General features: G+C 41.6%; 2 protein-coding genes across 2 annotated transcripts in view; one reads left to right on the top strand and one right to left on the bottom strand.

Annotated features, from left to right (window-relative positions):
- LOC110986353 (uncharacterized) overlaps positions 1 to 25,427 on the top strand; it is a 73,218-nt gene that overhangs the window by 37,285 nt on the left and 10,506 nt on the right. The gene's annotated exons all lie outside the window — the stretch shown is intronic.
- On the bottom strand, positions 13,826 to 24,879 carry LOC147798163 (uncharacterized). Its single transcript, XM_087141495.1, has 2 exons — positions 17,491 to 24,879; positions 13,826 to 17,328 (listed from the first exon to the last, which is right to left on the bottom strand). The coding sequence occupies exon 2, from the start codon at positions 16,913 to 16,915 to the stop codon at positions 14,819 to 14,821; it is 2,097 nt and encodes a 698-aa protein (XP_086997621.1). The 5' UTR covers positions 16,916 to 17,328; positions 17,491 to 24,879; the 3' UTR covers positions 13,826 to 14,818.

The raw sequence follows: 25,427 nt of genomic DNA, 5'->3' as shown, positions 1-25,427 counted from the left end.
GAAAAAGGAATTTATCCTTATGAGTACATCGATTCCTTTGATCGATTTCAAGAAACAAAACTCCCACCAGTAGACGCTTTCTATAGCTCTCTGAAGCAGGGAGGGATAACCCAGCAAGAATACATTCGTGCGGAGACAGTATGGGAAAAATTTAATTGCCAAAATCTAGGCGACTACCACGACCTATACGTGGAAACGGATGCGCTATTGCTCGCGGGTGTATTTGAAAACTTCCGGAAGGTATGCAAGAAGAACTACGGCCTTGACCCGGCCAACTATTATACGTCACCGGGCCTGTCGTGGGACGCCCTCTTAAAATACTCTGGCGTCCAACTGGAACTATTAACCGACATCGACAAGCACTTGTTCTTTGAAAGGGCAAAAAGAGGTGGTATTTCGAGCGTGGGTGCAAAGCGATATGCGAAAGCTAATAGTCCAGAATTACCCGATTACGACCCCAATAAGCCAGAGTCACAGATCATGTACCTAGACGCAAATAATTTATACGGCTGGGCGATGAGCAAATATTTGCCCGTAGGGGAATTTACCTGGGAAACAGACTTAGAAAAATTTACTTACTATTACATCCAAGAGTTGCGACTAACTGACGACTACGGTTACATGTTTGAGATCTCTTTAGATTACCCGGAACGTCACCATGACGAACACAATGACTTTCCACTCGCACCTGAAAACATGTCGGTACCAAACGAATGGCTTTCGAGCTATCAACAGGATTTAATTGGTAATGGCGAGCAAGTGACCTCGGTAGACAAACTAGTGGCTACTTTGGACACCAAACGAAAATACGTGGTTCACTATCGTACATTGCAAAAATATCTCAAACTAGGGTTGTGGATCAAAGAAGTTCATCGGGTACTGCGTTTCCGCCAAAAGCCGTGGATGAAGAGCTACATCGACAAAAACACGAAATTGCGCAAGAAAGCAAAAAATGATTTTGAGAAAGACTTTTTCAAATTGATGAACAATTCGGTCTTTGGCAAGACGATGGAAAATGTTAGATATCGAATTGACGGCCACCTCCTAAGGGACGAACAAGACGCCGACAAATACAAAAAATTAACTTATAAACCGAATTATAAATCGACGGTGCCATTTGGGGATTGTTCTCTTTCGTTTGTGGAGATGTACCGAACCAAAACAAAATTAAATAAGCCAATATATTGCGGTGTAAGTATTCTTGATATTTCAAAAACGTTAATGACGATTTCTACAACAACGAACTAAAATCAACTTTTGGTGAAAAAGTAAATTTACTTTACACAGACACTGATTCTCTATTAGTTCAAATCGAGCGAAGCTCCGACGATTTAACTGGTTACCTAAACGAAAAGCGTAATTTATTTGACTTTAGTAATTACCCGCCAGATCATCCGCTTTACAGCGTCAAAAATAAAAAGTCATCGGTAAAATGAAAGACGAATTTGGTGGCAAAACAATTTTAGAAGCCGTTTGTATCAGGCCAAAAATGTATTCGATCTTAATAACCGATCACAATTTAAAGAAGGCGAAAGGGGTTTCCAAAGTAGTAACTGAGAAAAGCTTAACCCACGAGATGTATAAAAGCTGCCTATTTGACAAAACGCATTATTGCAATAAACAACAACTATTTAGATCGGATAAACATCAAGTGTTCACCATTTCACAAAATAAACTTAGTCTGTCGCCGTTGGATACAAAGCGCTACATACTATCAAATGGAATCGATACGTTAGCTTACGGGCATAAGCTAATTCGGTAATTCGGTGTCTTCGGGTACTACCTGAAGTTCCTCTTTGACGAAACTCCTATTCGGGCCGTTTAATAGGTAGTACAATGTTGGACCCGTTTTGACGCGTTTTCCTTTCACTCGTTTAAATTGACTAGTTCGCTTTTCAATTTGATAGACGTCCACAGACCAGATCGGAACCGTTGCCCTTCTGACGGAGCCGCCCTCTTGCTCGCCCGGGTAATAGAGGTACCTGACGACCGCGTCTGGAGGAAGTTCTCTTTGGGTAGTTCTTACAGGTGCACTCGGTTCTTGTTTCACTCGGTCTGATATGACGGCTTCTGCAGGAACGGCATCTATGAAACGCGTTTTTTCCTCGTTTAACGATTTCACGACCTGAGGCAAACGCACCACCCATTCCACGTTACGCACACCCACGTTTAACATTTCTTGAGCGTATTGGTGTCCAAATAACCTTTCGGCTAAAGTACGGTTAAACCTTTCCACGATTCCTTGAGATCTGTGTACCCCAGGTTCACCCACTTGAATTTGTACTTTATTTTTTGTCATTAACCGTTTGAACTCACCTTTGAATTCAGACCCCGAGTCTACCATTACGAATTTGGGCCAGGTTAGAGGTGATCGCTTGAAAATTTTCTTGGTCGCTTCGCTAACTTGCTCGGCAGTTTTACTGTTCAACGGTTCTGCCTCTTTATACCGCGAACCCACGTCTACTACGGTTAAAGCGTACTTAAACGTTTTCCTTTTAACTCGGTCCCAGGGTAAATACAAAACGTCCATTTGATGCGCGTAATTAGGTTCGACCGATTCTGATTGTAACATTGTAGGTCTGGGTACGTAATTTGGTGCGGGTAAATATATTTGCCAAACGGCCTGCTTTTTTAGCCAGTTTCTGACGATCGATTTGTCCGCACCAGTCTTTTCGTGGAGGCGATCGACAGCACTTTCTCCTCGCCAGTAACCCTGTGGACTGTAAAATAGTTTTTTAAAAGTTTGGTCCATTTTAAAATAAGTTACACAAAGCGAGTGGAACGAGTTACGACCGAAGGGAGTATCGATAAGCCAACAATCCGACTATTGCAGTTCCACCTATAATCCAAACAAACTCGGAAATTTTTTGATCTTCGGAAGGCTCGTAAAAATCGGACAAAGTAGGCTCTGGCGGTAACGGGGTAATACTCTTACCGGTTAATTCCGAATAAGCTCGTAGGGCGTCGTCTACGTTTACAAATGTTTGCTGACTCGCGCGTTCTTGTCGCATTCGTTCGTTCAAAAAGTCTAGCATGTGTACGCGTTTTTGTTCCCATTCTTGTTTTGCTTGCGCCAGTTGCTCTAACGCGAGGTCGTGTCGCTTTCGTTCTTCGTCGACTTTACTTTTTGATAAACTGCTAAATAAAAAATTTGAGCCCGTGAATGCCAAGGCGTTTACTATCGCTCCTCCAACCATCATTAAAGCACTAGCCATTTTTAAAATAAGGTTAAATTAAATATGGATAACGAAATTAAAGATAAATTAATCGAGATTCAAACCGACCAAACAGAGATTCAGCAGATGCTGGGTGATATGCGCGCCGATATAGATCACATCGGTGATAATTCCCAAAGTGAAAAATACGAAGATCTGTTTTTTGCAGCGGGTTTAACGTTAGTCGTGTTTTCTTTTCTTTTTAAAATGATAAAATAAGAATCGTATTAATAAAACTACTATATATTAAAAGTAAATATGTCGCAACAATACACCAAAAAGCTTAACCCGAGTCGCAGACTTAAAGTTCCTCGCGCGATCAAAGGCGAAAGACGCGAAGTCACCATTACGCATAACCCGAGTACGGTAGACGCGGGTCACACGTTAAACGTAAAATTCCCCGCTTTAGGCACTGACGACGTCATTGTACACGGTACGGCAAAGTTGGCTTTTAAACTCGATTTAGACGGCGGCGACGACGTCGGCAGGACTGTTTATAACAACGTAGCGAGAAACCTGGTGTCGGAAATAAATATAAGTCTCCAGGGAAATAAAATCGTAAGTTACCGGGATGCGGACGTATTTCACAATTTTAAGGATAATTGGTTACCCCCGTCGCAGACCAAAAATATGGCGTATTTTGGACTAGAGAAAGAAAACGTAGCCAAGATACGTCTAGGGGCTGACGATGCTAATGCTGCCGCAAACGACGGTAAGAAAAAGGCAATCGCCGATGCTTTTAAAAATCGTTATGCGATTCCACTAGACACGCCTATGTTGACGGATCATACCCCATTTTATCCTTCGTGGTTTAAAGAGCCTCTGACGTATCAACTAACTTTCAACGGGCACGACAAAGTGGTTAACTCGTCAGATACTGCCGCGGAATATCAAATTTCGGATCTGACCTTGGAATACTTGGCGCGAACCTTGAAAAACAAGAAGACGATGTATTATCTATTCGACCGGATTCACTCGTGGAAGAAGCAAGCGGTAAACAAGTCAGACACGCTATGGAACATTAGCACAGACCAGAGTATTAGAAGTCTAAAAGGAATTTTGATCCTGTTTAAAGACCCGACGACCCGCAACCCGCAAAAATTTTATAATCCGCATATCACTAAGACGATTGTGACAGTTGAAGGTAGACCTAATCAATTGTACTCGCAGGGCCTGTTTGAATATCAACACTGGAATGAAGTCACTAAATATTTCGGAGACTCGGATACAGAATTGGCTAGAGGGGTCGTCTCGGACTTATCCTTGTTGGGAGTAGACATGGCGGACTATCTGAAAGACAAGTACGGTTTGTGGCTCGACTTCCGAAGTTCCGACGACAATTCCGCCCACGGATCGGGCAGACCTCTCGGTGGAGGCGGGGACACATCTATACAAATGGAACGAACGGCCGAAACCGCGGGACCGCTGACGATGTACGTGTTCCTGGGGATGGATTCTCAACTAACGGTGGAGGACGGAAACTTTAAAAATTTGGTTTATTAAAAATGAGTCAGATGTTTAAAAATCCGCACTGTGCCTTGATCGTGGGTAAGACTGGGTCGGGTAAGACCAACTGGATCTTAAATCTTTTAGAGACCGAGTATCGTTTTGCGTTTGAAGCTATCGTAATTATATGCCCGACCCTCCTTAAGAATAAAACGTATTTAGAACGACTGTGGGTGTACACCGACGAAAATGTTTACCTATGTGATTTAGATCGAGAGAAACTAGAATTAAACGAGGCAATCGAACTTTATCAGAGAGTATTCGACGGGATAAATACTTTGTTTATCATCGACGATTGCGCAGCCGATCAATTTATTAAGTATCGTAAGAAGTCTAAGGTAAGCAGTACGTGTGCTTTGTCTAAAATGGCGTTCTCGGGTCGACATTATAACCATTCGTGTTGGCTTCTGACGCAAAAGTATAATTCCGTTTTAAAAGACTTCAGAGAAAATACTGCCTGGACCGCAATTTTTCATTGTAAAGATAGATCGTCCTTTGACCAATGTCTGGACGAAAACGACGTTGTACCAGATGAAAAGAGAGAAGAAATTAAAAGGCATCTACGCAACGTTCGGTTTAGTAAATTGGTGTTGAATACGGAGCCTCCGGCTTGTTATTTCATTAAATAAAAATGAGGAAAAAATTTTAATTACGTTTGTTAAATAATATGATCGAGAACAAGAAATGTAAAATGTGTCGTAGTCTCCTGGACCTAACGAACTTCTCTGTACAAAGAAGTGGTAAAATTAATTTAAACTGCGACAATTGTATTGCTAAGATACGCGCTCGACAGGAACGAAGCAAATGTACTCACGGCAGGCAAAGACATCAGTGCGTTGACTGCGGAGATTCAGGTATCTGCGAACACGGTAAATTAAGACATCAGTGCACTAAATGTGACGGTTCGGGTATCTGCCTGCACGGGAAACTAAGAAAACAATGCGTTAAATGTGACGGAACATCGATTTGTGAGCACGGGATAAGTAGATATTTTTGTAAGATTTGTTTTGATCCAATCAAGGTAACGATTCGGAGTTGGATTCACCATTGTCGCCAACCAGATAAGAAGTATAATCGATTCGATCCTGACCGATTTATCGATACAGACTTTTGCAGTGGACTAATTGAAGATTATCCGCGTTGTTTCTATCCGGACTGCAATGTCGAAATGCAATTTTTAGACTATAGAGACGATCTTTGTACCATCGAGCGGCTAGATAATAGAATTGGACACATCAAATCGAATTGTGTCCTCTGCTGCTTAAAATGTAACAACGCTAGAAAGTCGGATAAACTAGAGATCGAGTACTCACACCATTACTATAAAACTAGTTAACTTTTGTTATAATCGGGATAACTCAGCCTAGTTGTAACAAAATAATAGCTTTGTTACAATATGTTTTAGCTAGTTATTTATTTGTTTTACTTTGTTACAATCGGGCTACGTCAGCTCGGTTGTAACTAAATTCTATTTGCTTTATATTAAATGATAACCGTGCTAGAATACGTTGAACTACTTATCCAGCTAGTTATCGCAGTCAACTCAACTTATTATACAGTTGAGTACATACGACTAAAGTATACTTACAACAAATTTAAAACGCATATAATTAAATGGATGACATCAAAAGTATACTCACCGAATCAAAAAGCGATTCAAACGAATCGACCTCAAACGTAAAAGACCGCCTCTGCGCGATAGCCGCGTCGGGTGAATCTAAAAAATACTTAGGCAAAGAATACACGATCAAAGAAATTGAAGCTATGCCACCCAAAGATCAAGAAAAGCTGTTCAATTTATACGAAGTTAAGTTTGGGAAAGGATTGTCAGAACCCTTGGTCACGCTATTTTAAGTTTGTACTCTCGCCTGCTAGGAATAGCTACTCCGATCGATCTACTCGGATTCAACGTCAGCTTAAAATCAGAGGAAGCGCTTACTAAAGATTTAAACGACGACCCTATCATCGGTCAGACCATGGGTAGACTACTTACCGAGGTTTGTTACAAATACGGAGTGTACCTATCTCCAATTACAGCAGCGTTGATTACCACAAAACATCTAGAATTCAACAAAAGTTCTCTTATTATAAAAGAGGATGTCAACGGAAGTGAGCCAGCAACAAAACAACAGCGAGAACGAGAACAAAGTGAGTCAACCGGAGAAAGCAGTTAAGTCAGTTACTAAGCGAGTAGAACGAGCCAAAAATCCGAAACGCGTAGAACAAGGTAAAAAATTGGCCGAACATAACAAGAAGATGAAGCAACAACTCGTTAAGATGAAATTAGCGGACGAAGCTAACGGTGAAGAGAGTAACCAAAATAAGATCTATCAAACGGTTACAGAGAACAGAAGCTTGATACTCGGCGGATTGGGGGTCACGGGGGTTGTGATCTACTTAATTTGGAGAAACAAGTGTTCTGCCTCTCAACAAGTTTTTCAACCAAAACCAAAAGCGATAATTCCTAACCAAGAACCAATTTTGGACATGGATTGAATACTCCCTTTGGTCGTTTCACGCTCCGCTTCATTTAAAAGTTCTTTATATATAAATATGAGTAACGCTAAATCAATCGACGTAAACGGAATCGCAAATACGGTTTACCACGGCGCCGTCGTTTCGGGAATCTCACTCGGATACGCCATGCTATCGAGTAAGCTATTTAAAATTAAACCACCGGATCTAAATAGGTTGTCCGCCGAAGACGCGTTAAAATTAACCGCGTTGTCCAGCGGCGCACTAGCCACCCAGGGTTGGTTGGTAGCGCAGGGTATTTTACCCGCGAGCCTACCCACCGCTTAAAAAAAATATAAAACGTATACTATAAAAGAAATGGCAGAAGGAGGATTCGATCCCGAGGAAATACCTCTCTTGGAAAATCAAGAAATAAACTACCAAGATAACTTAGAATGGGACGATACCTTTGATACAACGCTAGAAGAAACGTCCTTTATAGAAGACACTAATTTTACACATCCTATTGACGTTGGGCCAGACGAAGAAGATGAAATATATGTATCAAAAAGCGATACAACGAGTTAATTAAAGACGTCGATCCTTTACACGAAACAGAACTAACAAGACAAGTCAACTTAATGGATCTTAGGCAATTGTTACGTGAATCTAAAGTGAACGATTTTTACACAGCTATCAAAAAAGAAACTGGTTACGAAACAGAAATTAAAGATCCAAATATTTTTAATTAAGATAGTAAAGATCGCTTGTACGTAAAGTTTGAAGGCAAAAAAGTTCTTTTAACCCAAGAAAACGATAATAGTAAATTTCTTAGCCTAAGTACTATCAGACAAAGAACAAACACAGATTTTATAAGACGCGTTTTAGGCTTGCGTCATTACGTTTCCGGAAAAACAAAAGAAGAAGCTGCTCGGGTCTCTCGTAAACTCGCAAAACTTCATCCCGAGAGCATAGAATTGGTAGAAATACCCCAAGAAGCAGATCTAGCGAGCGACATCGTGGAAGACCTCACCCGTGACGTAGACGTTCAAACCGAAGGGTTAAATTACAGAGAACTCGTCGCTTTAGATAAATCGTTACAAACGGTAAAAGGAGAATTAATTTTAAATCAAGGTAAATTAGATGAGTTAGACGCAAAAATTCAACAATTCGAAGCCGAGTTGGAAGAAGCGACATCCGAAGAAGAACGTACGGGACTGCAACGATAATTGGACGACTTACGAGTCGAAAGACGGGGTAGATTAGAAGTCATCAATAGAAACACCAATCAATTGAGAAACCAAATTAATCGCATCAAGGAAACGATCGAAAAGATCATGAATTCGGATTTGACACTACGCGAGAAGATTCGAACGATATTTAGAGAACAAGGCGTCACAATCGTGAGCATCTTAACGGCTTTTAGTTTAGCGGTAAGTACCGTCGTTAGTAGTATAGTGGCCAGCGTCAGAGCTGTTGGAACTCCTAAACCAACGCCTAAACCAACTCCTGAACCAACGCCTAAACCTCCTTCCAAACCAGGAATTACCGATTGGATCAAACGGCAATTACAAAATTTAGCCAACGTATTGAAGAAACTTGGGTTGAAAGCTCTGGACGCTTTGCCCGGGATCATCGGTAGCATTTTGAGTTGGATTTTTAACGTAGCGAGTAAAGCGGTCGGATGGGTGGCGGATCACGTGTGGACCTTGTTCGTGGGCGCAGGTGTTCTGCTTTTGACATACGTGCAAAAGAATGGGTAAAAAGTAAAAAAAAAATTAAATCTCAATTCAAATTTGGGGTGAGATTTTTTTTTTTACGCCTTAATTCAAAACGTTTAAGTGAAAACCTTGTATAACATAAACCCGACGACACCCACTGCAACGGCTCCAACGGTTAATGATAGTTTTTCTTCATTGTGGGCGTCTAAAGGCGTGCTCGCTTTGCAAGCTGGTTCTGGTTGCTTCCTCGGTAACACTGTCGGTTCTGGTTGAATCGCTTCTTCGTTAGTACTCGTTCCGTTATTCAAACTCGGTATGTATCCAGTCTTCATATCCTCAGTCGCGACTTGTAAATTATTGTTGTATCCCTCAAACGTACCGATGCGTAAGTCCATATCCGAGGGCACCAGGTACAAACCTGGGGCAACTACGAAGTTTAAAGGCGTTTTTGCGTACTGTAGCGAATCTTGATATTGGTCGATCGACTGTTCGAGATCGGGACCCGAATTAATTAAAGATTCCACAATCGTAATAAATTGCCGTCGCGCGTCTAATCCGGTGCCGGTGGCCAAAACGCTGGTCTTGGTCTGCGCCTGTGCCCCTAGTAATGCGTAGACGTAAGCTCGAATTGATTCATTTACCTTGGTGATTCCCACGTCAGTCAAACGAGACTTTTTAGGAACGAAGTCCCACCAGGCCAAAGTAACCGCGTCCGACTGTGAAATCCAGGTAACCGTGTATGTGCTCGCGTGACCGGAGCCTTTAGGTGGCTTCGCCCATCCAAATCCCATGTAAGTAGATCCCGCGTATTTACCGTTGGTCACGTGTAAGTCGTGCGCGTCGTAGTTTTTACCCGGAACGGGTACGTATCCATTGTTGTAATAAAAAGCTGTCCCTAATCCGTTCGACAAAGTGTCTCTCGTTTGTTTATACGATTTATTCGGGTCTACTCCGTATAAAAGACACGTGTCGGTAAACTTCCGATTGTCGTAATTATTGTGTAACGCGTCAAATACGTCGTTGCTCGGAATGGGCATCACGCAGTCGTAAAATATTTTTCGTACGGTGTAATACACGTGAAAGTTAAATAAAGCCGAGACGTATGGATTAGGGTCGGACAGTAGATCAAAGCCCACACCGCAGGCCGTCGTCGCGCAATAGACCGCAAAATTAAATTGATTTTGGTAAAACGATATCGCCTCGGCAGACCAGCGATTGACCGCTTCATCCGTAGTTACTTTTGGTAATTTATACGCGTGCGTTAAATTTGGAAACTCGGCTGTAAATGAATTGTCTTCGTTTACTAAAATATTTAGACTACTAAAATTGCCTCCCATTTATTTTAAAAGAATTTTAAAAATAATCTTTACCAGTCTTTTACAGGTGCCGTTGGAATAGTCGCTTCTCGATAAGTGGGTGGATTCTCTTCGTACTCGCTCCGGTCGTTCTCCCTCCGGTCGTACCCGCTACGCTTGTACTCAACCGACTTTGTAAAACTTATTCGCCAAGTTTTTTCATAAGATCTTTTTTTAAAACCGCTGCTCGTTCGTTGGCCAGCGCTTCTGCTCTTTCGTTGACTTGACGTTCAAATTCTTGCTCGCTTTGCGAGCTGTGAGCTTTAGTTTCTTCCAATTTTGTAGACGTACGCGATCTGATCTTTTCTTTCATCTCGTTAAACTTTTTCAGCTCGGATAAAATAAGGACAAATTCTTCCTGGGATATGTCACCGTCTGCAATCGCGTTAGATACGTATTCTTCGATGGTATTTAATTTAGCGTCTGCCAAAATTCGAATTTGATCGTGTTTTTTAGTTTTGTGGGTGAGTCTACGGGAGGCGTACTTTAGAATCGCGTAAGCGCCAAACGCACCGATAGCGATTCCTTCCATCACAAGTCCAACGGGACCGGTAATGACGCCCAAAATGGCGGGAATGCCTACGGCTGCCGATGTGGCGCCCAGTGCTTCTACTCCATATTCCACGTATCCGAGCGCGGTTAAGAGTCGTTTGATCTTTTTGTAGCTATTTTCCCTCGCGTCGCGTTCTCTTTGGATTTGGGATTTAATTTCTTCGATCTTTCTTAGCCTGTAAACCTTTGTCTCCGCTTGTTCAGTCGAGTTTAAAGTTTTTAACTCCGGGTATATGTTAGTCGTCATCTTATTACTTTTATAATTACGCGTTTTAAAAAATGTCTAACTCGATTAAAATTTTGCCGATGTTATTCAAGAGCTCACCTCTGTCGTTTTTAACAGAAAAAGTCAATTCACTGATGTTCCTGTCGATTAACTTTTTAGGCGTTTCACTGTGATTACGGGTGCGAGGCTCGGTAGCTATCACGTACAGCTATCACGTTATAAAAGTTGTCAAATGTATTTAATTGTTTGCAATGAATAAACGCGAGTTTCAAGGGGTTTAAATCGTACTTGCCTTCGTAAATAACGTTGGGTAAAAGTTTTATTTTGGGTAAGTTTAATAGCTTGGACACTTCTTTGTTTAGTCTCAACTTGAGATTGGGGTCCGTAATGGCCAAAGTCACCCGTTTAGATTCCGAGTGAACCTGAAAAGAAACGCCTGGTATCGAGTTTAACAAAAAGTGAAACCAGTCTATGCCGTAATAACCGGGGGATACCACGATGCTTCCTCTTTGACCCTGAGGTAATGATTCGGATGAGCTTCGCGAATAAAGTCTGTCGTACATAGGCCCAGTTAGCCCCGTCAAAAACAGTCTTTTAGTTAATTCTCTTCTGGGTCTCCTGGGGGAGTTGGTGGTGGTGGTAGGTCGAGTTGGTGGATTCCCTTCGTAGATTTCATCTAAAGCTTGTCTTTGCCCCTCGAGCAGTGAAGCTGATTTAATTTTTTTATCGTCGAGATCAAAAGCTAAACGAACTTTGGTTTAACTGATCTTCTAAAGCTGCGATTTCTTGGTTTAGCTGCTCAATTTCATCAGCGTGATTCTGATTTCTTCCGCTAACTCGCCTCTTTTATTTGCTTGGATCAATCTGTTTTTAGCTGTTTGTACTAATTCTGGATTGGGAGATGAATCCGTTCTTTCCACTGAGGGCATACCGGGCGGTCGTTCGCCAAGTACCCCCGCTGGCCTACCGTCCAAGTTTGTATCCCACTCAATTTCAGTAGCGTTTGTTACGTTAAAATATCCAGCTTCAAACTGAATATTCTTTACTCGGGCGACTTTGTCGCCTTTGGTGTTGTTGATCTCGTTTTTCAATCTAAACGTCTGCGGGTTCTCGGTCAAGTGAAAAGTGTGCGTCTCCATTTTATTATATACGTTTTATACGTCTTGTTTTGCGAGGTTAAACTTCTCCATAGCGTTTTTCCAGTGCTTATCCGAGACTTGAAAAAGTTCTTTAACTTCAGATTCGATTTCCCCAGTGACGTCTTGATAACAGACTGCAATTAAAGCCTCCAACGGTTTACCTCGAGAGATTTTACCGTTTAAAACTTGGTTCAACTTGTATTCTATTTCACCCGCTTTGCCGTATTTAAAACAAATGTTATATTTTTGTAGGGTTTTTCTCGATTTTGGCGGCTTAGGTTTCCTCCAAACGTGATGATTAAAGTACCGATCTCCCATTTCTGCGGGAGTGTACGAGGAAACCCACCCAAGAATTTGGCCACAATTTGTACACGCATATCTTTCATCTATTTCAACTATTTGGTGATCGCAAGGCGGTCTCGGTTTCACATTTGTCGTTGCCCCAATTATGTGTACTTCCTTTCTATTCAACAAGTGGCAAAGTTCCGCATCAGTCATTTTATATAAGGGTTTATTTATTTAAAGTAAAAAAAATTTAACCCCGGGATAACCGAGGTTAAATTGATTTTCACTAACTACTCGCTTTTAATCAAACGCTTCCCAAAAGCAAGGTTTTTCTTCAACCGTGAGCATAGCCGACGTGACTCGATATCTAACGCTCGCTCCGCAAGAAAGTGAACCGTGGGCGCCATAGTAAATATCTTTAGGAGAGATCAAAGAGATCGCCTGGCATTTTTTGTTCGCAAAAAGAGCGCGATCGATTTCTTTACACGATTTATCCACCAATGTGGCATCATAGCCGATCTTAACGTACATCCTACTTTTATCGGTATAAGCCGGTTTAACTAAATAATTGATCCTATCGGATATGTCGTCTAGTTTTTGAGACACCTTAAAAGAGTTACGCGTAATCACGGGGAGATGTTCCAGCATCTTATCTGTTAATTTTTCAAAATAGTTATAAACTTCATCATTTACACGTAATAGCAACGACTCGGTCTCGGGAGACACCTGATAACAAATTTGATCTTGGCCAGTAGGTTCCTTAGTACCATATTTATAAACTGGGTTGACTCCGTAACAAGGATCTTCGAGCCTAATCAACAGTCGTTTGTTTTGTCCCTCGTGGTGATAAGCGATCTTAGAAGAACACTTTGTAGGTCTTAAAATGACTAAATTTTCAGAGTCAAAGGGGCCATAGGTAATTTTTGGGTTTTTGTTGCCGGCATTTAGACGTTCGTGGTCATTTGAGACGATATATATTTGAGTTGACATGGTTCTGATTTTCCGGCTTTGACTAAAATTTTTCTCATTTTATTCGGGTGGGATTTCTGTCGCGAGTTGTTTAGCCAGCGAGCAAGCGAGCTGCGCCAGGGTCAAAAGTTTAGTGGAATTCCCCGGCGCTAGTCACGAGTTGTTTAGCCAGCGAACGAGCGAGCGGCGCCGGGGTCAAAAGTTGAGTGGAAATCCCCTGGTTTTTGGGTCGATGTACTACCCAGGGGTGTTGATCAAAAACCAGGGCTCACGTCATTCCAGGATTTTCCCATTTTTTCCCATTTTTCCCCACCAAAAATGTTTCGACGGTTTTTTGGGTCGTATAGGTACCCAAGGGTTTTGAGCAAAAACCGGGCAAAAAGGGGCGTGTGCTCCAGAACTCTCAGTTTCCTACTACTCAATGCAAGTTTTATTACTACAGTCTTTGAAAATGCACCTGTTGTTTCAGTTACCCTCCTGTTTCCAATTCTGTTTTGAAGATATTTTGATGCCTTTTTGGTTTTATGTAAACACGAATGCCCATACTCAAGAGAAAAGCTGCGATGATATTCAAGGAAGAAAGCCTCAATGTGGCGTTGATTTGTGCACCAAATTTGCTCCCGTCTTCGACAGGCTGCCATTCAACATTTCCCTTCTTTGCCAAATCGTTGTTGTGTAAGTTTGTGGGCAATATGCCAACGAGCCACCCTTTCTCAGAGATGTTTCAATGAGCAACCTATGGATTCACAAATTTGTACTGTAAAACGTGTGAACTGAAAAGTGTCTGGCCTGATTTACATCACAGTAAGAGCCCACACAAGTCATCGTCGTTTTTGGTGAAGTGCGAATCTGCCGAAACCAGAGCTTTTAGACAGTTTGTGATTTGTGGATAACTGACCGTTTATGATGCCCTCTACACAAACACAAAAAGTTTGAGAAACATACTCACATGACTCATGCGGAAACGTTTTGTCGAAGTGATGTTCCGGTAAAGGGATATGAAAACGCGATTTGAAAAACAAAGAGACAAACTTGAAGTGCGCTTTTTTCAAAACATATAGCTTTACAAATGTGTGGGCAGATACGTCACTTCATCACGACGGTGACGAGTTACCAAGACAGGATGGATAGTTTGAAAGGTTTAAAAACTTCATTTCTCAATACGCTTAACACATTCCCATGTAGATATGTCAAACCGTGTTGGTATGATATTTGTAGTGAAGATGAACAATTTCTCTTCAGATACGTATTAGTATAGTTTGTGGAACGCTGGCAGTTTTTACGTTTATTAGCAATGTTGGCAAGATAAAGGATCCACAGTTCCAGCATTGACCTGATTAACCTGGCAAAGGTTCTAAGCACGTACCCTCCCACTCTTTTGAAATGGAATGTGAAGTTACCTTCGTTTCTTAATTGTTGAAGGCTCACGTCGATAAATGTGAGCAGCCCGTCCTGTGGCCACTGCCAACTCATTACCGTCTGGATTACATGTGATGCAATGTATTGGACTACCACAATCAGTGATTACACATCTCAACTGGTCACTAGTCCCGGGATGGATATTGTAAATGCTGCCCCACCCAGATCCCTGGATGGCCACATACAAGCTACCATCTGCACCTGAACAGATTCCAGTGGGGCATGCATACATGTATTCGCGTTTCTTTGGGAGCTGCATACCCAGAGAGAATACCACATTACCGTTGTAGTCCACTGATACAAGTTTCTTTCTTGTGCGGTTGGTGTAGACAAACTTCTGCTTGCTGGCAATCAGATATTGATCAATCAGCGGAGCAGACAGCATCTTGATAAGGGTCCCATCTACATTGTGCAGGGCTATCTCATCATTGTCTACAAAGCCGACTGCTATCAGATTCTTGTCATCCACTGCCAGGCACGTTGAGGTCCTGTTGGACTCCGCTCTTCCTGGAAGGAACTGCCGGATGAACTGGCCTTCCTCGGTAAACATCATGACAATGGGAGAAATCAGGACAACAAGCTGGTCATTCTTGTTCACAGCCACATGGGTTGGCGGCAAAGTGACATTCTTTCCGATCAGCCGTGGTTTGGAAAAACAAGATTTAGGTGTGCAGGCATTGGTAATCTTGATAAGCTGCCTCCTTTCCACATCCACTGTGACAACGTCGCCGGTGGATAACATTGCAATGCCAAATGCATATCTGAAGTCCGTTCTTGATGACCCAAATGTTTTTATATTGGCTACAATTTTCCACTGTTCCTTTTGAGGGGATCCTGCCTGTCCCTTTGTATCATTTTGAATGAGAGTCAGAATCCCAAATCTTTGCGCAGGAGGCTCAAGGCCTGGAGACTGCCCCAAAGGTCTCATCAGTTTCTGAGCTGGAGTCACTCTCGCTGGAATCTGTGGTGCCGGTCTTCTTGGTTGGTATCTTGTGGGGCTGACTGAAGTTTCAGCCGATAGTGACCTTGGTGGTTCTTCAGGTAAAGATGATCTTGTAGGTCCAAGGGGATCTTGTCCACATGGAAGTTCTGCAGATGTTTGTGAAGTTTTAACAGTTGGTGGTCTCGTTGATCGTTTTGGTCCTTCTTCACGATGCATACCAGCCCGGAGCCTTAGTTCCTCTACGAGACGGCTGAATTGTGCAGGCTTGTCGTGCGGAAGCTGTCTGCCATCTCCTGGAAGTCCTGGTTCATTTTGGTGTCTGCCCGGATTTGCCAGTGACTTCAATGTCAAGGAAAAGTTGCTTACAGCCAACTGCATATCAGGTATTGTCTCAGGCTTTTTCCAGGTGCTTATCAGTTCCCTGAGACTTTGCAGGAGTGTCTGCTTGAGATTGAGAATCTCGTAGTCAGTTGCCTCAGACATTTGTCGGTTCACTTCTTGGAGCTTTTTCCGGGTCAGGGACAATTCCTTGCTGTTGATGGCTTGAGCACTCTCAAAGGGCTTGACCTTCTCCTTGTAGATACTCTCAACCCCTTGCTTCAGGCTTCTCTCTGCTCTTCTGATTTCTTCGACCATGTGGTCAGCCGTATTGGAGAGTTTGGCGGTAGTATCCTGAAACAGTTTGTCCAGTTTGTGCTGGACCTGGCCCACCTCTTCGATGACAGCGTTGAGTCCTTGCATGTTCTCCTGGATTTGGGCAGTCATTTCCTCTACACCTTGTCTGCATTCAGTGACCGCCCTTCCCAGGCCGATGGGTCCGTGTTTGCCGTGGTCCTCGAGTCGACATTTTGCACAGACTAGCTGCTCGCATTTTGGGCAGTACAGACTGAGATTCATGGTTAAATGCTGTCCACATTTTGGGATTCCTTGCCACAGATAATTCTTGCTGTTACTAGGCTCCCTCATATGGAGCTGAGGGAGTGTGTAGATTCGATGCAATTTGATTTGTTTCAAACGTTCATGGGCACTTTGACATTCATGACAAAGGAAGTGCTCGCAATCCATGCATCTTGAAACAGCAGGATTCTGCTCATCACAGGCTTGACACATCTGTGATCTCTGACTTTCCATTGTTGGTGGCACTCACCTTTAATATTTTCTCTTCTGCTGAGAGGACTGTTGAAATATTTGTTCCCAGATACTGCTTGCAAAACTGCCCAAACCTCTGAGAGGTGTCTTAGACAGTGGAAACATGCAGATGTAGTCTCTGCTCTGTGAGATTTGTGCACTTTCTTTCATGTGATAAACAGAGCAACCACGGCAATACATATGGGGATTATTTGCATGGCAACCAGACGACGATTTTAAAGATCAGCAGAATTGTTTTTGTGGACTCTACAGCAGACGCTGATGACCACATTAGTATTGCTCTGAAAGAGACTTTTTGCTCGTTTCTGCATGTGGGTAGTTTATATCGCAGCTGAAATCCAGTTGTCATCCTGTCCCCGCAAAGCTGAGCATGAACACTTTCAATAGATGTTGACCTGTGAATGAAAGAAGTGTAAACATCATATAGTACGTGTACATGCAAGTAAATTGTTGGCTAAACGTCTGAACAGAGTCCGAATAGTTTCTCAACATGTACTAAATGAAACCTAAAAATGTTCGTCCTGAAGTCCTAGTCTTGAAGTTTCTTTCTTTCATACCGGAATTTCTGTAGAAAATGTGCAGTTCAAACAAGTAACTATCCAGTCCTTCATCAGGAAACATTAGCAGTGAAACTGGTACCTGTGGTGGGGTAATGAATTGATACACTGTGGTTGTAGCTGACGGTGTGTCTGTAGTTGCGGATGGAGGTTTATTGAAATACAGAACTACAAAGGGACAGAGGGGGCCATGGCCCTGCTCGTTCCGCTGTTTTTAAATGGATCCAGTCTTGTTTGTGTGAGTGAATAGTTTGAACCAGGAAATAGATGGAAAATTCAGCCTTTGTAATAATGTGCTTTGATCATGTGAAAAGTTCAGTCCTGTGTAGGTGGAGTCTGTTATGTACAAATCCTTTCAGGGTTAAGTTCGGCCATTGAAAGAAAATTTTAGGTACCTGTGATTTATCTACATGTGTGTATCAAACACACATTTGTATTGAAGGATAGGGGAGGTAAAAAAAGATTGATATTTGCATTTGACATGAAGACTTTGGTTGTGAACATGAAAATCTTATGGATGACGTAGTGCAGCTGTTGAGCTTAAAACTTTACCAATCACAATCACAAATCACAAATTTCTACGGTACTTTGCAGAAACAGGCTTAAAACGAGCCAGAATTTTAGGAGATGTTTGAATAAGTGTTATTTCTTATTTCATGACAGATCTGGCATTTTGTCCATTCACAGGTACATGTACATGTTCTTTGTAAAACAAAACAGCATGTTCCTTCAAATTCAAAATCCTTCAAATTATTAAATAAGCAGTTCTGACTTCAAGCTCAGCATAGTTGGAGCTTGTACTTGTCAAAAGTTAATACTTTCTTTCAGTATTCCGTTGAATGGTTGGGCACATAAACGTAAACGTTGCCCATTCTCTTCATTTCAGGAGTTCAACATTGCTGTCTTGGAGGCTCTGGTGGATACTGTTAACACAGATCAGATCCAAGATGCACTTCAACTGCTTGAAGCAGACAATTTCACCCACTTTGGTCCCAAACTCTTCTGTGCCATCTGCTCTCTTCTGGAACGGTTACACTACAGCGATTATGTGTGAGTATAGGAAATGGAAAACTTCTAACTCCATTAGTCAGGGGGTATTGCAGCATGCCTGTGTACAAAAATTGTTTATTTCTGTGGAGTGAATTTTACGTGTGGCCTTTGACAGAAGTGGCAAGTTTCTTTTACTGTCCAGTATATTTGGGAGACACATTTACATGATGCACAATTTAATGCTAGATATGTAAGACCCGGGGATTTAAAACCTTGTCTTTTACAACCCCAATTGAGGTCCCTCTTTCTGGACGTCTCTAAAAAATTCATTTTAAAATAAAGTTTCAAAATTTGTTCCAAATTCCCCATTGTTTATATATTCATAATACATGTGCCCTGTGCTCCCAAGTTCTCAGTCGGAGAAGTCTGTATTCCCAATTCCTAAGCTCCTTTTTAGTCAAAGAATTTCTAAAGAAATAAAAAGGGTAAACATCTCCTAATCGGGCCCTAATGAAAAAATTCCTTGACTAAAGAGAAATCATGCTTGTTTAACTTTCACATCTCTCTTAAAAAGGAACATTGATTTCAAGTTAGAGGTATCTTAAACTTTGTGTGATTGCTTAAAAGTATTCAAACTTCAAATTGAAATGACTTTCAAGACCCTCTTTAAAAGAAACGAGCAAAACCGCGGATCTTGAAAAAAACGAATTCAGACTACATTAAACTAAACACCCTTGCGCAATTCAGAGGGTTAAAACTAAGAAAACAATTTAAAATACAGAATACAAGTAACTTGTTTAAGGGTCTAATTGCAATGCAAGTTTTATTACTACAGTCTTTGAAAATGCACCTGTTGTTTCAGTTACCCTCCTGTTTCCAATTCTGTTTTGAAGATATTTTGATGCCTTTTTGGTTTTATGTAAACACGAATGCCCATACTCAATGTCACGGGTCAGGACAGGGTAGTGCAGTTTTGCACTTCGTTGTGGTGAGTCCGCCAGTGTTTTATGACCGGATGCTCCAAGGGAAACCGACAACAGACCAGAAATAATCAATCGTCAATCACACTAGTATCCAGTTTTAACTTCACTGTAATATTTGTTAACTTATCTCCAGATCACAAAAAAAGATGATAAAGTTACCCCAATAAGGTTCTGATACAAAAGACAATTCTCCAAAGATAGGTTTCTCTAATAAATTCCCCGGACTTAGTAAATTCCTAATCTAAATTCCCGGACTTCGTAAGTTTCTAATCTAAATTCGCCGGACTTCGTAAGTTTCTAATCTAAATTCCCCGGACTTCGTAAGTTTCTAATCTAAATTCCCGGACTTCGTAAGTTTCTAATCTAAATTCCCCGGACGCCGGTCGGGACCGCCCTCGCTCTACACAGTGGCTGCGTACACAAGAAAAAGCACAACATGACATGAGCATGCAGTACGGTACACATATGGTCGCACATGTAACGAACGGTCGATCACATGTGATGAACACACATGTGATCGCTAGAATTGTTGACAGGATTTTTGGGCACAAAATATCTCATTTAGGAGACGTCCAATTGGCTGGACAGTCAACCAGCAATCGTAAGGAGGGTGAATGCACTCTCCCAACCTCAAGATTACAACAACAATGGCATATGTGAGAAACAAAAAGCAGAAAAATAGGCCCAATTAAAAACGCTTGTCTCACCATTCGGTGTCAGCCAGAAAAGGAGCGAGCGTTCGTCCGGCGTACGCGGAAGACACATTTCCCTAAAATATTCATACGCTAGAACAATACCAAAAATGTTGCAAAATGAAAACGCGCAAGTTTAGACCCAATATTAATTACTGAAAATTTTTGTAGGTTAATTACCTTTACATTGGCACGTAAATGATAGATTCCAACGAGACTTTATTACAATATAATTGGACTAAATTGCGTAAGGGCGACGGGCCCTTGGGCGGTAATTCGCCTTCCAGAAGTTTCCAGAAGACAACACTACGGTGTCCCTGAAAGGCTACCGACCCTCACAACTTCCCTGCTTGGAAACCATGCGCCCTCGAATGGTTTTCTTTTTAATTAACATCATCACGAGAACAGTAATGTTAATAACAAATGAAGTAAGATAAATAACCTCACATGTTAATACAAGCACAATCACTTAAGAACAAACCAGAGAAAATCCCAAGGCCAAAAATTTTCAACTACTAAATGGCCTATACGAAAACAAAACACAGACCAATTTGAAGTACAGCAATATTGTCAAGGAACACGTCCTAAAGCGGATGTGTAACAACTATCTGGTATCTTTGGCTCATTTTCTCTGACGGGAAGTTACATTATCGTTACTCCCAAACGGCAGGTTCCCTGCTTTTTCGCATGCCTTATTCTGCAAATACAAAGCAAGTTACACTTTGGAAAGCCAAACAATTGCCAAAGTTTACAAAGAGATATTTTATAACACCTGCAAAACATCACTAGTGAAAGTGCCGACTAAATGTTTCATTGCATCGTTCACTATGAGTTGTAGAACACACTTTATGTATAAAACCAGGGTTGGGCAACAACAATCAAAGCACAACACCCAACTAAATAGTTGGAATGAAGAGCCAGACATCACAAATTACAAAAAAATTCCTGCACAAGTGATAATAGTTACAGTAAATATAAAGTTAACAGTCTTTTGAACCAAGACACCATAATGCTAGTAAATACAGGTTTATGAAAAGTTCTTTAATACACATGACAAACAATGAGATGGAGAAACTAGCAAACAATCCCGCTCACCCCAAAAATGTTCAACCAACGGTACTGTGTGGCAGTCTCTCATACAAGAACATTGCAAATCTTGCTCAATAATAAGAAGCAAGCTGAACTCATCAACTGTTCAGATAAAACATAATTTGGCACTTTGCACTGGAGCATTCCTGGAACACCTGTCACTAATAGTACACAGGGTTAAATAATGGACAAATGGAATAGGGAAATAAGACATTTCCTTAACTGGCATTATAAAAAGATGGTGACAAGCCAAACAAAGTCTCACATCAGACTAGGGAATGTAAACAACCCCTTATTTAAAAGTGAGGAAAGTGAGCTGGAATTTACCAACTGCACAAACAATGGCATACAATTCACCTCAACGCAAAAACCCGTCACCTACAGTACGTAGGGTCAAAAGAGGAAAATGTCAAGTGATTCCCATTCCTAATAACAGCGACAGTAAGGATTTGCAAGTATCTAGCGACATTTCTCCATCACACTGTATATTACGTGTGGTAACCACAAAAGTTGTTCAAAATTGACTTATGGGAGATAAATACTTCAAACCCACACAATTTTCAAACAGATGGATATTTGCTACACATATTAAAGTTCAAACAAGTGAAGTGATAGTACAACACAACTCGGTTTTCAATCACAACTCTATACAGCACTGACAAAGGGAGGTCATCACCATGTCCTGCTATACAGGCAGCCCTTGTCAGACCAGTGATTAAGTTATAGCATTTGGCCACCCAGGATACCACTTCCCTGCTTTTTCCTGGGTCCTTTCCTCAAGGGAAGGTATCCATACCTTAGTGTCTGTACATGACAGAACATAACTGGGATCCACTGATCCTACTGAAAACTGTGGCCAACACGATTGGTTCACCACCTTGACAGGTGAAACCTCACTGCAACACTTATGCCCATCTGCAGTAAGCTCTAGAGATGCGAAACATTTTGTGTCGTCACAAGAAGGTGTACTCACAGGGTGCACTCTGAAAAACGACACCATCAAATTCAGAAACAATGGGAGTAACAACAATCTGAGGACATTCAACAATAACTGTACTCTCTTTCTCGAAACAATGAGGGTCTTCAGTACTACTGTTTCCCTCTTCAACAACATAACGAGGACAGGGAGATACAACACTACACCCCTCCTCTGAAATATCACGAGACACAGGACAGTCTTCAAATTCGTCCTCAGAACAATCTCCCTCAAAAGACACATTCTCAAAATCGTCATCTCTAAAAAACTCTACAGTGGGCAGATCAACGTTACACTCCAAAACACCATGGTTATTACATGGCTCACTGAGAGCTAGAGTGGGTGTAACAGTTGCAACTTCTTGCTCAAATAGGGGGCACACGTTCTCAATAATTAACTTATTTGTATCAGCAAATATGCCTAAAATGTCCCCCATGACCTTATCAAAATCAACTTTAGAATGAGTTGACAAATTCCCAACTGTGGCTTCTACAGCAAAATCTTTGACTGCATGGACCACTGTTGCCACAAGCCTTTCATTACGAATGGCAAGTGCATCTTTAAGCACTGTAAGTGCAGCCATGATTACAAAGGTGAAGTCAAACTTCACATGCAGGGTACAATGACCCAACCAACAAGGCCGTCAATAAGGGATACATGATAACATACTGAACACACTGGTAATACATGATGTACATAGGATACTCACACAAGGACCTTATTCTATAAATATAAGCTGATAAGGCAAGCACAGTACTGGAGTGTAAAATGCTAACCGCCATGATAAGAAATTAAGTGCAACTCTAACATTCAGGCACCCGTTGGTATTTTAAGCCCTGGAGGGCACCAGCCAGTGTTTCTGCTAAGGCCTTCTGGGATTCTGCAATGATTTCTCCTACATTTGGATTTGCCATATCTGGGTTTGCCATGTCTGGGGCAGGGGACCAGTCGAGCAATAAGGAAAAATATGAAAATATTAAACTAGTCTAAACCAAGTTACACACAAGATATGATTCTCAGTAGGGCTAGAGTAACCCAAACATGTATGGCTCACGGTTAAAAGAAAATCTAAACGATAACACTGCCTGTGCTACCCTATGGTTGTCTCATACAAAACTAGAAGGAAGCATATATATGTGCTCAATGCGAAGCACCAACTACAAAAATGCTCTGACAGTATATTAAATACTAAGGGTGGGGAAAACTAAATACGATATCCCACACACAATTAGTATACTGCAATAAGGCACAAATACTAGTAAAAAAGCATCAGTCGGAAAAATTGCCGCAGCACCAAAAATCCTCCTGGAAGACAACACAGAGAGCAATCAGCAGGAACAACAATGCTGACAACAGGATGTGCCACGTCTGGCTTGAACATGCAGAATTCTTGCTTGCCACTGTACTTAATTCAAGAGCATCTATAACGGTGACGCAGAGTAACATGCAGCACGCAGGATAGTGTTGTCCACGTTCACGACTAATCACCAAGAGAAACCAGCCAGCGCCCGGGGAATGTTATTTCAAGAATCAACAGGTCAGAAAAAGACTAAATTACCATGTACACGGATGAACTATAATGCTGTTATACCCCTAGAGCATCCTGTCTACGACGCCAGAATGTCACAGGTCAGGACAGGGTAGTGCAGTTTTGCACTTCGTTGTGGTGAGTCCGCCAGTGTTTTATGACCGGATGCTCCAAGGGAAACAGACAACAGACCAGAAATAATCAATCGTCAATCACACTAGTATCCAGTTTTAACTTCACTGTAATATTTGTTAACTTATCTCCAGATCACAAAAAAAGATGATAAAGTTACCCCAATAAGGTTCTGATACAAAAGACAATTCCCCAAAGATAGGTTTCTCTAATAAATTCCCCGGACTTAGTAAATTCCTAATCTAAATTCCCGGACTTCGTAAGTTTCTAATCTAAATTCGCCGGACTTCGTAAGTTTCTAATCTAAATTCCCCGGACTTCGTAAGTTTCTAATCTAAATTCCCGGACTTCGTAAGTTTCTAATCTAAATTCCCCGGACGCCGGTCGGGACCGCCCTCGCTCTACACAGTGGCTGCGTACACAAGAAAAAGCACAACATGACATGAGCATGCAGTACGGTACACATATGGTCGCACATGTAACGAACGGTCGATCACATGTGATGAACACACATGTGATCGCTAGAATTGTTGACAGGATTTTTGGGCACAAAATATCTCATTTAGGAGACGTCCAATTGGCTGGACAGTCAACCAGCAATCGTAAGGAGGGTGAATGCACTCTCCCAACCTCAAGATTACAACAACAATGGCATATGTGAGAAACAAAAAGCAGAAAAATAGGCCCAATTAAAAACGCTTGTCTCACCATTCGGTGTCAGCCAGAAAAGGAGCGAGCGTTCGTCCGGCGTACGCGGAAGACACATTTCCCTATAATATTCATACGCTAGAACAATACCAAAAATGTTGCAAAATGAAAACGCGCAAGTTTAGACCCAATATTAATTACTGAAAATTTTTGTAGGTTAATTACCTTTACATTGGCACGTAAATGATAGATTCCAACGAGACTTTATTACAATATAATTGGACTAAATTGCGTAAGGGCGACGGGCCCTTGGGCGGTAATTCGCCTTCCAGAAGTTTCCAGAAGACAACACTACGGTGTCCATGAAAAGGCTACCGACCCTCACATCAAGAGAAAAGCTGCGATGATATTCAAGGGCGAAAGCCTCAATGTGGCGTTGATTTGTGCACCAAATTTTTCGACAGGCTGCTATTCAACATTTCCCTTCTTTGTCAAATCGTTGTTGTGTAAATTTGTGGCAATATGCCAACGAGCCACCCTTTCTCAGAGATGTTTTAATGAGCAACCTAAGGGTTCACAATTTGTACTGTAAAGCTGAAAAGTGTCTGGCCTGATTTACATCACAGTAAGAGCCCACACAAGTCATCGTCGTTTTTGGTGAAGTGCGAATCTGCCGAAACCAGAGCTTTTAGACAGTTTGTGATTTGTGGATAACCGACCGTTTATGATGCCCTCTACACAAACACAAAAAGTTTGAGAAACATACTCACATGACTCATGCGGAAACGTTTTGTCGAAGTGATGTTCCGGTAAAGGGATATGAAAACGCGATTTGAAAAACAAAGAGACAAACTTGAAGTGCGCTTTTTTCAAAACATATAGCTTTACAAATGTGTGGG

The sequence above is a fragment of the Acanthaster planci genome, linkage group LG09 (genome assembly GCF_054643075.1).
Source record: "Acanthaster planci isolate LZ-2023a linkage group LG09, COTS_SCS, whole genome shotgun sequence".
NCBI lineage: Eukaryota > Metazoa > Echinodermata > Asteroidea > Valvatida > Acanthasteridae > Acanthaster > Acanthaster planci.
The sequence above is the reverse complement of the archived record's forward strand: the minus strand, read 5'-3'. Positions and strand labels throughout refer to the sequence as shown.

Excerpts from the sequence above, each read along its gene's own strand:
- LOC147798163 (XM_087141495.1), bottom strand. The coding sequence starts at position 16,915 with ATGGAAAGTCAGAGATCACAGATGTGTCAAGCCTGTGATGAGCAGAAT.